At 28.4% G+C, this 14,714-nt stretch overlaps 1 protein-coding gene across 1 annotated transcript; it reads left to right on the plus strand.

Annotated features, from left to right (window-relative positions):
- The first annotated feature begins 10,202 nt into the window (after positions 1-10,202).
- Positions 10,203-13,164, plus strand: LOC136086617 (uncharacterized). Its single transcript, XM_065808837.1, has 6 exons — positions 10,203-10,397; positions 10,883-11,125; positions 11,500-11,576; positions 11,763-11,956; positions 12,068-12,394; positions 12,947-13,164. The coding sequence occupies exons 1-6, from the start codon at positions 10,333-10,335 to the stop codon at positions 13,148-13,150; spliced, it is 1,110 nt and encodes a 369-aa protein (XP_065664909.1). The 5' UTR covers positions 10,203-10,332; the 3' UTR covers positions 13,151-13,164.
- The last annotated feature ends 1,550 nt before the right edge of the window (positions 13,165-14,714 follow it).

Genomic DNA, 14,714 nt, shown 5'->3' on the forward strand with positions numbered 1-14,714 from the left:
ACAATATTTAACTATATACCCATAGTCCCAGCAGCTAAAAGCTACCTATTGTACTGTGCTTTGTTCGATATTGTAAATTTTGTTATACTTGTTTGAAATATTTGAGTATTCTTTTGTCCATTCGACAGTCTTTGCAGTAGTTTCTGGAACTATAAGGAACTTTGTGTGTATTAATTGTTTAAATGTAACCGACACCAATAATATTATTAATTAGAGTTTATTGCAAAAAATACAGATGTTTGTGTTTGTTGTGGACCCATTAAACTGTCACAGTTTAATGGGTCATTGACTAAATGGAAATTGACTTTTCCACACACAACTGTGTGTGTGTGGAAAAGTCAATTTCCATGCCATAAACTTGATACTTCTTTTTCAATTTGTTTCATTCGTTCGTGTCTTCCTTTGATGGAATTTTTCAGTAAAAAAAGCAACCAACAGTTTGGATTTTAACGAAGTCATGTTGTTATCTTCCAAAGATTGTTCTTCTAGCGGAACAATTCTTTTTTCGCTATGGGACTACTAAAATTATGCAAGAATCTTTATCCAGATTGTCTTGTTTCTATTTCTAGTGGAAGTATTTTTTTTATAAGATAATGTGATTGAAGATATAGCACTTGAATTCTTTTTTGAAAGACTATATTGTTTAATAAAAATCCTACGTACTTCTATATTATTTGAATGCTATCTGGCAAATAAAGATTCATATATAATTATTAGCGTTGTTCAATCAGGCAGCCTATAAAGTCTAAGTTAAGCTAAATTCCTTAAACTTTTTAATAGCTCAGGAAAGTTCTAAAAAGTCTCAGAGATTAAAAAAAATCATTCAATAGAGTCTACAAAATACGAGAAAGTTTCATAAGTTTGAAAAATAATCTTGGTTTCAGAATGTCATAATACTTTTAAATTCTACTTTACCACTTTAAAAATCTTATTGTGGGCAACCATCTGGTAAACTTAATCAGAATAAGCCCTATTCCTAATTTTTGAGTTATATATATCGGTATATATATATATATATATATATATATATATATATATATATATATATATATATATATATATATATATATATATATATATATATATAAATTTTAAATTAACCTTTAAAAGAATAAAGTCTTTAAAAACTTAATAAGCTTAAATGTTTTGAAAAATACGTCCACAATAAAATCTCTACCGTTGGATTTCGAGCAGCAAGACATGTGTCTTATTTAAGATGCACAAACTCAGTATAGATAATTCTATTCCGAGTTTTCAACCAATAATATCACTAATTGGGGCATACAACTACAACCTTATCAAACATCTTTCTCTAATTTACTGTCTTCAAATATACCTAAACAATTATGCACTTTAGACTCATTTTCATTTGCTGAAGAGTTGAATGTAAACGAGTGTAAACAATTATTGTTTCAGATGATGCTGGAGCTTGCTTACAAACATACCACTTAAGGAAATCATCAGCATAACAACTAATTTATTTTTTAAAGATAAAACTTTCTTAAAAAAATTTCTAAAACTAAGTTTAAGAAACTATTTCAAAGTTTGATATCCGGTTCCCATTTTCTATTTGACGGAAAATATTTTGATCAAATAGACGGTGTTGCAATGGGTTCTCATCTAGCAACCATTTTAGCAAACACTTTTATTGGATTTCATGAACAAACATGGGCTAATAACTGTCCGTTTTCTAACCAAATTTTTATAAATCGTATGTGGATGAAGTAATTTCTATATTTAATTCTGAATATGAAGCCCAAGAATTTTGTAATCGATAAACAATATAAAAATTTTAAGTTTACGATGGAAAAAAAATTTATAAAAACAGATTGGCTTTGTTGATGCACTTTATAAAAATCCAATTCCTTTTTGGCATCAGTTTATTATAAAAAAATTTATACAGGTCTGTAACAAATTTTTTTTAGTTTCGATTCCTCTTGCTACAAAAATTGGTCTTATACGTTGTTTGATTAATCAAATATTTAAATAATAATCCTTGGTTGGGATTTAATAGGGACAATATATTAGGGAACAATAATAGGGAATGTAGTTTTGTAATCATTTGTAAGTTTTTCAGTTTGTTTCCTAGATCTAAATAAGATAGCTTTTTTATTACTTGGGTTAAACTGAAGTTTATTTTCTAGAAACCATTTTGTGACTGCATTAGCACATTTAGTGTTTATGTTAATGTTATTTTTTCCTGGGTTAATGAAAGTCTATAATTAGGCATCTTCGCATATTAATGATATGTGTATATATATATATATATATATATATATATATATATATATATATATATATATATATATATATATATATATATATATGTAAGTATTTATTATATGTAAAAGATAAAGTAAAACGCGCAGATTCAGATTTTATTAGAAAATTTCAAAATGTAATAGGTGATAAAGTATTCAGGTAAACTTACAAGAAAGTTTTATGGTAAATTTTATCTTAGCAACACCAATTTAAAGTAAGCAGATAGATATTTTAATATCTTTAAGTCTGAAACACTGTTGATAAATGTAAAAGTTATTTTAAAATATAATTTTTTGCAGTTTTTAATGTTTAGGGAATGTTAATGTTAGGGGAAGGAGAACACAGTTGATCACTTTTCAAAAAAAAGTTTTTTAATTACAATGTTTAAAGTTATTATTTCTAAACATTTATAAAATGTCAATATTACTCAGCATTCAATTCATCGTAACTGAGTTTGTTTAATTTGAAAGGTTTTGCATATAATGAAGTTAGAAGTGGTCAACAGAAAATGATAGATTGAGTACTACTAGTGCACATGATCGATCACATATAAGTGCACAGTTGATCAGAATAGTACACATCCGATCACTTTAACAAATATACGCAACCTAAAGTACCTACAATTTGTTTTTTAAAAGACTCTCGATAGACATTATAGTGATTTTTTAAACTAAATTACTTAGTCGAAACAAAATATTAAATTTTAGACATCATCTAATAGGCTAGTAGGAAAAAATGTTTTTTGATAAAGTATTCAATTTATTCTATTTTTTGTTAATTATTGAACTAAACTCAAAACTAAATAAAAGTTAAACAACTTTTACTTAATTAGGAGCAAATATGTTCTTTTTTTCTACTCCCTCTCATGGTCATTCTTTCTGTCACTATTGGGAATAGTTAAATGTCTTCTGGAGACTTCATGATTTGGTCAGTGAGACTAGATATTGTAGTTGTTTGATCCTGTTCTTGTTCCAGTTGTTGTTGATACATGATTATAGAACACGTTGGTTCAGGCCCAGATTGTTCTTGATTAGTGTTTACAAGAATCCTTTGATCTGGTTGTGGTCGATCGATGACATATGCAGCTGATAATTCTAATTAATCGAAGTTATTGCTGTTAAATGGGTATATTCCTGTATAAGCAAAATAAAAATTAAATTATTTCAAACAGCTACTCCTTGCACATAAGATTACACAATCATTTAGATTATTAGATCATGCATTGATCTAATAATCTAAACAATTGCATTCCTCGCAATACATAAGTTACAAAATGTTGAAGACGATTTGGACTCTAGTCATTAAATTGTCATTAAATCGCCTGCACGTTAGATATACATATCGCCTGTCAAAAAAATCTTCCATAACCTTCTACCCACCTAAAAACTGTGTTGATTAGCCAATTGAAAAAGCGACACCAACAATATCCGAAACATTGAAAAAACCATTGGTGTGGCAGAATGGTTATTCATCCAGTCATTGCAGGCATCAGTGTAGTATTGCATAAACGGACCATAATCACAGCGTCTTTGTAGTGGACTCGAGGAAAAATCATGAATCGTGGAACTGTGTTAATAATGGGATTAATAGTGCAACAAACCATTACAAGCTGGCCACTTTCCATCGAAGTAACTTGGCCAACTTGGTGATTTGCTTTTGCTGTTATAACCCTGACATTAGTTGTCTTTTGTACAGTAGTACAACCCGTTTAGTCACAATTATAGATATCTTCTGGTGCAAAGTTATATCGTTTATAAACCGTATCCAAATTTTTGTAAAATTCATAGACCTTGTGTTTATTGAAGCCTGTAGCTCGTGAAAACGAGTTCCTTCTGGCTTGCGAAGTCACAAATACGGTTGTACCAGTCTTTTCCAGCAGTTTTATTTGCATACCAAGAAGATGAATGTTTTATGTTGTTTTGTCATAAAATCATATGCTTATTTTTTGGCTTCTTTTCTCAATAATCCATAATGATAGTCGCTTAATACATTTGTATGGTCATGCATTGGTATTTCCTGTTCATCAGAGAAAATCTAGCGGAGATTGTAGTTTGCCTCAAGCTTCATATTATTCATTTCAAAATCTTTTGCTTTTGATACATAAGAATGCAATCTACCATGAGGTATATTGTACAGCTTAGATCCACCTCTGATTGTCTGTGTGTTATCTAACACAGCTACGATAGCCTGTTTCATAAACTACAATAAAACTATTCTTTTTTTTCTAACAACAGTCCTTTTCCGACTCATTTAAATTAAGAAAACCAGCTTTATGTTAAACTGAAATATAAAAAAATCCAATTTGTATGTTCTTTAAAAGATATCGCAGAAATTTGTATTTAGTATTAGCAGAAACAGTGTGCAGTGATAAACTGTGCACCATCCTAGGATAATTGACTGTGTATGTTCATCCTACGATCCTCTTACTAGGTATAACTTTTATGGCATAAATATTTAATTACAAACAAATTTAATAATTAAACACTCTATAAAATTATATTTCGAAATTTTCACTCACAAATACTTAATTGTACGTACCATGTGCACAACTTGGTTCGTTTGATGATGTCAAAAATTTACTTTTTTTTAACCCTTTGATTGTTTTATTACATATATATATATATATATATATATATATATATATATATATATATATATATATATATATATATATATATATATATATATATATATATATATATATATATATATATATATATATATATATATATATATATATATATATATATATATATATTATATGGAAATTGTATGTACATATAACTATTTATATAATCATTATTAATCAATTAATTATATAGAGAGAGTATAACTGCACATCATATCATTCCGCACACTAATTGAAATTAACAAATAAAAACTAAACGGATATGGCTATGAAAAAAATAAATTTTGGTTCATATACAGAACTATCTCCTCTATTTAAATTAATAAAATTATATGCCAGTTCATCTTTATTTATTTATTTTTTTTTATACAACTTTAACGGGGAGTCAAATTTTTTTTATATATTTTTTATCATTGCGAACAAAATAGCGCTTGAACCGAAAATAATATAAATATAATGTTAGCACTATCTTGTTGGAAATTTAATTTCAATTCTGATAGTATGATTTTTATGTAGCTTGAACAAAAAATTAAATAAAAAATAAAAAAAGTAAAACAACTTTTTTCTGATAAAACCGCATACTCGATTAATTACTTAGTTTAGCTTTTCGCAAGTGAATAAGCGCCTTTCATTATCTAATTAACTTAGTGTTAACTCTGTTTTAATTATGAATGAGTTATAATGTTATTGGTTAATATGATAAACTCTTACTCATTAAAAACCAATTATTATATTATTTTCCAATACAATCATCACTCACTTAATTCAATTTAACTCACTCACATTAACATGTCAACTAAAAAAACAAAAGCATACTAGGAAGACGATATACTAGTATTAAAACATCAGTGAGAAAAACTGCATTCAAACATGGCATTCCAGTTTCAACGCTCAAAGGTTGCAAAAATAACAACAACAAAGGCTTACCTGGCTTAGGTACAACAACGGTACTCTCAAATGGAACAAAAAGATTGATGGTGCATTCGTTCCAATTACTTTGCGACTGGGGTTATCGTTTAACCCGAAATGAAATCCTAGAATTTGTATGTGACTACCTTGAACACGAAGATCAATTGCATTTATTCAAAAATGGCAAGCCTGGTAAAGACTGGATTTATGCCTTTATAAAGAGATAGTTTAAAGAAATTTTAACAAGAAAAGTGGATAACTTAGCATCTAAAAGAGCCGCTACTTGTACGCCAGAAATGATTTATCGTTATTTTAAATGCGTTGCCAAGCAATATCAACAGACTGGTATAACTTCTGGGTTGCATATTTGGAATTGCAATAAAACAGGTTTTTTGGGTGATCAAGGCAAAGCAACCGTAGTGTTTCGGAAAGGGACAAGACGTGCATTTAAACTTACTGGCAACAATGAAAAAAGTCATTATACTGTAAACAAATGCTGCAACGCTGATGGGCATTTTGCACCACCATTTGTGATATACAAAGCCAATAGAAACTTTGGTCCGGACAAGGCAAGTGGTGGTCCAGTTAGCAACATATACTCAATTTCAAAATCAGGTTGGATGAAGCACGATACTTTTATTGAATAGCTGTAAGAATTATTTAAACCCAAACTGAGCAAATTGGTGGTATTTATATCTTAGTATAAGATGAGCATACATCTCACATAGCTTTGGAAGCGGTATTGTTATGCAAAAAACACAACATAATCTTGATTTGTTTACCAGAGCATTCTTCACATATTATACAACCATTGGATAGTGGTGTCGATTGTCATGTCAAACAAGCATGGAAAGAAAATCTTACAAAGTATTACAAAGACTCAAAAATGTAAGAATTTAGATAAACAAAATTTTCCACCGTTGCTTAAACTGCTGTACGAGAGTGGTAAATATTTTACACGCTTTCATGCCATTGCTGGTTTCCAGTACACTGGCATATATCCACTTAAATAAAACAACATAAATCATAAAGCATTAGCAATCACTCAAACGTTTAATTTACCTTCATCAACTTTAGCAACCTCCACATCACCTACACCATCTTGCTCAGATACAGCTTCATCATCTTCAACAGCCGCCAAAGCACCTACTCTGACTACACACCAATTGTCATCTTTCTCAACTACACCAGCTTCAGGTTTTAATAGGTATCAAGCATGTGTTGAGCGTTTCAAGAACAGTAGTGAGATAGAGTTGGAGTAGTTTTTTCAAGCAAGAAATTAATCGTATGTTAAGAAATCGAAGCAGTGCAACATGTCAAAACTTGGCGGAATATGTATTACCGAAGAAAATGTGATCAAGTTCCCCAAACAAAAAGATAAAGAAAAAGAAACAAAGGAAGCCGTGAAAGTTGCTAAACTTAACGCAAAGCGTAGACTCTCTATGCCAAGTACTCAAATGCCTGAGCATAATAATGCTGAGCAACCTCAGCAAAACAATAATGAAGAACAAGTATTAGCAGCCAAACGATTAAAAGTTGCAAAATGCAAAAAGTGTAGAGCATAGTTACATTCAGAAATGTTGCAACTTGAAAATTCAATGTGTCAGGAACGGTAAGGGTTAGGTCAGGGTTAGACTCTTAAAACGGTCAGGGTTAGACTCTTAAAACAACATTTTTAAAAAAACCCTGCTCATACCCCTCTACTTTATTCTATATAATACTAAAACAGTATATTTAAATTTTTTTTGAGCAAAAGATTATTTTGGGATAGCTCAAGACCCTTAAAAATTTGACGGGCCCTCTAATATTTTAAAAATGAAAGTAAAGCTAAAGTATGTCAACCTGGTACTCAAAAGAAGCGATATTATATACAAATACTTCAAAAAAAGATTAATCAATTACATCACGGTCATTCAAACTTTACTAAAAAGCGTCAAGTTATTGTACGCAAGCGCGTTGGCATAAAGCAAGTTGATTAATTTTCAAAATGGCTGAGTATCTTCGAAACCGAAATAACTTTTCTTAGCAACTAATTTATTTGCATAAATTGTTTTTGTTTCTTTTTTGTAATACAATTTTTAGGAAAAATACTTATAGTGGTACCGTTTTTTATATAGAATCAACGTAAATTAATATGCATATGTATAATTTTACGATTAAAACTAAGTTATTTTTATAGGTATTATACTGTCGTTTGTTTATACATTTTAAAGTGATATTTTGCAAAATTTGAGCGTTAAAATTAGACAGAAATGTTGTAAGAAGTTTTATGAATCTTTTATCTTTTTGATGCTTTTTATTCATCTCAGGTTACAATTTTTGTTGTTGTTGAAAATTAACATTTTCACAGGTCAACAATAATAAGTTTTACAAAGTTATGATCTTTCGAGTTATTATTAGTTTGTAATAAATTACTATATTTTCTTTAAATTTTATTTTTTTATTAGCATTCTAATATTTTTGTATTTAAGACCCACCTTATAGTCAGTAAAAATGAGTTTAATAAGTACATTAAATACACGTCTACTGATTTCTTTTATAAAAGAAGTCAGTAGACATGTATTTAATGTACCCTATTAAATTGTATATAAAAAACATACCCTCTCCAAAATCTTAGTCTTAGACAGTCATGGTTAGGGTTAAGAATAGTGCTTGGGCTTGCATATAACTCATTTTTTACTGACTATAAGGGGTGGTCTTAAATACAATTTTTTACATATACAATAAATTTATTGTATGCACTTATAACTTTGTTATAGTGAATTATTTCTTACTTAATTTCATTATTTTAAATTTTGATATAATTTTTGTATTGAATTCTAATTAGTATTTTGATATTATTTTAATACTGTGTTGAAATATTTTATTTATAAATTTACTTATTTTAGATGGATTTGCATATCAAGAATTTAAATCTCCTTTGCAGAGTTTGTGGTTGTTTTGTTTTTAAAAAAAATTACCCTATTGTAGCGTTATCCAAAAAAGTAAAATTGAAAATATTTTTCCCATCAAACTAATAGATGTGGAAGGGGTTCACCCTTTAAACATTTGTCACAAATGCTACTTAACAATTAACATTGTAATCAAAAGAAATTCATCAACCACTCTGCTTTTGTGTACACAATCAACACATCATTGTGATGATTGTTATTCTCGTCATCAGGTAAAAAAACTGAGTCAAGGTCTCAATGCTTCAAAATCTCAAATAAGAGATAAAACAAAGTTTATTGGCCATCCTAGAATAGGTGAAAAAGTTTGGACTTTTTCAATGTTTAGCATTTTAAAGGAAAATATATTCACAATACACAATATGGAAATAGATAATAGCAATTTGAAAAATGAATTCAATCCTTATTTGCAACTATGCATATGCAACTTGTGTGGTAAAATGCCAAAGCAACCGGTGTCTTTAAAAAAACGTGAACACTTGTTTTGTTATTTCTGTATAGTAGAAAATGTTAAAATAAAGTACATTAATGAATCTTTATGCCCACAATGTGATACATCTGTGTTGCCTGAAGACTTCGTGACCAGCAATAAAACAAATTCACTTATACAAATGTTGACTGTTCAATGTATTATATGTAAAACAAAATTCAATGTTGTAAAAGAATACTATGTGTATTTACATCATAAGCTCGCCTGCAATAAAAAATCTTTAAAACAACCTGTCTCAATATTGTTGTCATCACCATTATCTTCATCAAATTTGTCACCATCATCGTATACTTTTAACAATAGCATTTCAGATTTTTAATCTAACAGCTAGTAGTCATATCCCAAGAATAGTTGAAGATGCTACACTCCACATTCTTAAGCAAAAGATGAAACAAAGTGGTGGGAAATCAATTTCATTTAAAAGTGGAGGACCTAGAGTAAAATTTTTGATTCTAAAATTGATTTTTTTAAATAGTAAATTAAATATTTAATAATTGTTAAATAGTAAATTAAATAATTAATAATATTTAATAAAATATTTAACATTTAATAAATATTTTTCATAGATTTCTTTTTTTTTAGCCGGTTTTGTTTTCATCTATTCTAAAGGCATATGTCACAAGCAATGAGGCATCAAATGCAACTGTATGAGAAAGAAATGCTATCGTCAAAAGAAATATAGAAGTTGTGTCTGGTCCATCTAATGACACAGTTTGTAGCCAGTCCTCAAAGCTTCTGAATTCACTTCCATCAGAAACAAAAGAAAAAATATTGGCTAATTCTAATATTAAAGTCACAATTAGTGCAACTAAGATGGTAGCTATGAAAGCAGATCTCTGCATACCTTGGGAAAAGCTTAAAAATATATCTAGGTTCTTATTTTTTGCATGTTTTTAAGTTAGTTAAAAATGTTATTTATTTTTGTAGAATATTGTAAATAATTTTTTACAGATGGCTAAAGAGTTTTGATATACAAACAGCATCACATGGTTCACAACGAATAGTTAGTGAAAAACTGTCTGGGTGTGACTTTATTGTAGAAAATGCCCCGTTTACATTTGAAAAGGAAATTAAAGGAACCTTTGAAATAAAAGATGCATCTTACGGTTATATTGAAAATTTGCAAACATGTTTTCAAACATCTTGATCAATTAGAAAGGTGATTTGGATTGAAATAATGATTTAAAAAAATAATTTCATGTTTTTAACATGCAGCAACTGCCAGTTGGTCTCTAAACCAGCTGTCATCAACAATTGTTGATATATCAGATCCATAATTCAGTTGTAGTGTGTTTTATCTGATACAAATTGATTGTGTTCAATAAAGTATTGAATAAATCTCAATTTTTTTTTTTTAATTATTTTTTATGAACTGAAAATAATTTTTGATCAAATATAAATAATAATATTAAAATTATTTTTAATCAAATACAAATAGAAGTACGACAATATAGCATATTAACACTAATACATATTTGACCCCCAACATAATGATAAGTTAATGCAAAATGTGATGTAAAATACATGAGGGTTTTGTATTAAGGTTGTTAAAATGTGTATATTCATCATCACTAGCCAATTTTTGTTAATATTAATGTATTATATATTGTTAATATATATATATTTTTTATAACTTTTCTATAGTTGTAAAAGTCTTCATTATCACGAGTTTTTCCCTGAGAAAGAGATACAGATTAAAATAGGAGGAGATTATGGCGGAGGAAGTTTTAAAATGACTTACCAAGTAGCAAATACCATAAACCCAAACAGCAAAGATAACACTATTGTTTTTAGTATTTTTGAGGCAAAGGATTATCAAATCAATATTAAAGTTGCCATTTCAAGATTTGAAAAAGAAATAGAAGATCTACAAAAAATGAAGTATAAGTAAGTTTTCTTAAAATGCGATTTGCGATAAAGTATAATAAAATCTTTTTTTTTTTCCCTTTGTTTTGCATCGCCTTCATAACTAGGTATCTTTTGGGCTATGTTTAGTAAAACTAGTGAAGGCATTTTTACAAAGCAACTCGGAGATTTAAAAAAAAAGACTTTAACAAGCTGATTATCTTTATTTACACCTTTTTTTTTAGATCTTTATTTATTTTGTTGATTATTTTTATTTAGATTATCTTTATAAGGTGAATAGTAGTTAAAATATATTGATAATGTTTATATTGTTCATTTGATAATCTTTATACACTTCTATAGAGTATAGATTTATTACAATCATTTGCGAATAACACGTTTAGTTTTATTTATAGGGATAGAAATATTAGAGTATTCATTTTTGGTGATTATAAGTTTCTTTGTGCACTTTATGGTATTTCAGGAGCTTCAGGTATTTTTATTTAAAATTTTTAATTAATAGGTTTTTCTTTATCAGGAAAATCAGAGAGATAACTGAATCACAAAACCAATTATCAATAATCTTACCTAAAAATTCAAAATGATGGCCCTGTTTAATAATATAAAATAATGTAATTTAATTTTTACTTATCAATATATTGTTTATTTTATTCTTGAGGGAGGCATTGTTGTCTTTTCTGTTATGCGACAGCAAACGATATGAAATGTATTGACCCTGAGATGAAATATCGCACATTGGAAGATTTATGTTTAGATCATAAAAGGTTTATGAAAAATGGAGGACTAAAGAGTATTGCAAAAAATTTCAATAATGTGATAAGCGAACCAATTTTAAAAATACCACTAGACCAAGTGATTTTTGATTATTTTTTTTACTTTGACAGTGAAAAATCACTATGAGCATGATATTCAAAAATAATATCAAAGTACTATACTTTATATAAATTATTTTTAATTTTTTAGGTGTCTTTACCTAGTCTACACATGGCTCTTGGTATTTATTTAAATTTTTTTAACATGTTTGAAGAAGAAGTTCATCAATTGGACATAATGATGGCTGCTGAACCTCTAAAAAGCAGCATAAAATGCTCAGAAGAGTATGACGTTTTTATAAATAAACAAAAGCAGTTGTGGAATCTTCAAATAGACATTCTTAATATTGATGATCAAATTCAAGTGGTTAATGATGTCATTTTATTAGCTGCAGTTAGCAATTCAGATGATGTAGACGATGTTCAATCTCTTTACTTAAAAGAAATTGACTTACTTAACAATGAAAAAGAAAAAAAGGTAATTTTTGGATTGAGAGTTTATTAGTTATAATTTCTTAATAGTGAAGTTTGTATTCTTAAAACTGTACATTTTTCAAAATAAGAAACCATATATTATAAATTTCACTTGTTAAATTTTAACAGAAGTTATATCCAATGGATAAAATAAAAACATTCAGTGTAATCAGGGCTTTAAAAGTCGTAAAATTCAAATTCTCATGCCCTATTTTATTAAGCACTCAAGTAAGTTCAAACTTGAAATGCTAATGTTAGCTATGGGAATACTTAGTTTGCTGTTATATGTGAACCTCAATTGTTAATAACAGTGACGTGGTGAGGGGAGCAAAAGTGGCTTTAGCCCCAGATGTAAGAGGTTTTGAGCGATCACAAAAAATAAGCAGCAAAAAATATATTTTAATTTAAAAAGGTATAATTTCTATAAAAATTTTTAAAAACCTTTTAGTCATTTTTAACCCTTGCGCTAAAACCTTCGCATCATTTTTAACAATGCGCTAAAACCTAAAGTCATTCTATTTTTGATATGCATAGTGTTTTACGAGTTTCTTTTTAGACAAATCTATGTAATACTCTTGAAGAATATTTTTTAAAGAAGGGTCAGGGACCTTGCACACAAATGATCGAGGCAATATTACAGCAGCTTAATGTTCAACGTCAAGCATATCATGGAAAAAGTTTTATTGGAAATCATGTGCATAAAATGTTAAAAGTAATATGTTACTTTTTAAGTTTTTGTTACTTTTTAACTTTTATTTAATAAATTTTATTATAAACAGGGTAAAATTTTATATTAACTATAATTTGTTGTTAATATTAAATAAGTAAGTATTAACTATTAAAATATATTTCTATTTATAAACCTTCAATACTTCGGTTATGCAACTCTATTCCTAAGTTTGTTTATGACAAAGGGTATTCAGGGACAAAACTACATACAAAATCAATTGAAGTTAGCAAACAATACAAGCAGCTCTTTGATAAATTTGCTCAATGTTATTACATATTTTCATTCAAAAAATACTATTTCAGCAGAAAAATTAAGTATTTTAAGTAAGTTTTATTATTTTTATTATGTAAAATATGCTTTAGTGCTATTCCTGATTTTTTTTATAACTTATATTACATTAGTATTTAAATTGTTCAGAAAAGAAGATAAACGAATTAATGCAATTTTATCGGGAAAATTGGCCCGAGGCCTCAGTTTCGCCAAAGTTGCATATGCTGGAACATGCTATTCCGTTTTTAGAAAAATGGAGAGCGGGATTTGGATTTTATGGTGAACAAGGCGGTGAGTCAATATACATGGAGTTCATTAAACTGAAAAATATATATCAATCAATTCCTTGTCCAACGATCCAATTAAAAAGTATTCTTATATCCCATTACCAAAAGACAACCCCGGAGAACATCCAGCTTAAACCATGTGTAAAAAAAAGAAAATTTATTTTAAAAAAATTCTTAAATACCTAACATTTGACTCCGCTGAGAAAGTCTCCAAAGAAGATCAATTAAAAACGGCTATTTTCATAGCCACAAACTTATTAAAAGCATTACTTAGTATAAAATAAGTTTTTGGCTCTGGGGTGTAAATAAATATCACCCTAATTGTATTTTTTTTTTTTTTTACGCACTTATGGGCCACGGCGTTCGTTTTAAGTGGAGAGCGGTTGGTTTATTTTTTAAATAAAAGTTTAAAAAAAATTCAAATTTTATCAGACTACGCCTGAGAACATGCGACTCAGACCGTGTATAAATAATAAACAAAAAAGATGCTCATATTTTTTTTAATTTATTTAAATTTAAGGTGGCACATTGTTTAACTTTAAAAAATCAAAACTTTGTTTTTTATTTTATTTTACTTGAAATTTATTCTCGATTCAGAAATTATATATCTATACCATTTAAACTCAATATTATGAATAAAATTAGTTTTTTAAAAGTAGTCTTTTTAGCTTCAGTAGCAACGATGACTGTCTTTTTTAGTTAACTATATTCAATATTCAGTCCCTGTTTGCTTTTGCAACCATTTTTCTACGTAAAAGTTAAGAGCAAACAATAGTGCAACCCTTCTCAAAGTTTGATCGTGAAAAGCCCTTTACCTTCTTCAGAAATTAAGTAGGGGATGGGGAGGGGGAGCTAAGGCAGTCAGAATTTAAATTGAAAAAATAGAAATTAGGAATTATTTGGGGGCAATCGTTTTTCCATCCCCCTGTTTCTACGCCAGTGCTTGTAACTCAAAATTAACAACTGAGTTATTTTTTTATCTGGTAGGAACCCTGTGTGATAAATTTGATGCGCCGTGGATAGGTATCTCACTTTGC

Source organism: Hydra vulgaris, chromosome 10 (genome assembly GCF_038396675.1).
Source record: "Hydra vulgaris chromosome 10, alternate assembly HydraT2T_AEP".
Taxonomy (NCBI): domain Eukaryota; kingdom Metazoa; phylum Cnidaria; class Hydrozoa; order Anthoathecata; family Hydridae; genus Hydra; species Hydra vulgaris.

What these genes read in the sequence shown, in the direction of transcription:
- LOC136086617 (XM_065808837.1), top strand. Translation starts at nt 10,333, where the DNA reads ATGCATCTTACGGTTATATTGAAAATTTGCAAACATGTTTTCAAACAT. An exon ending in CATCTTGATCAATTAGAAAG is followed by an intron (nt 10,398 to 10,882) that starts GTGATTTGGATT and finishes ACTTTTCTATAG; the next exon opens with TTGTAAAAGTCTTCATTATC. An exon ending in TAAAAATACCACTAGACCAA is followed by an intron (nt 11,957 to 12,067) that starts GTGATTTTTGAT and finishes TTAATTTTTTAG; the next exon opens with GTGTCTTTACCTAGTCTACA.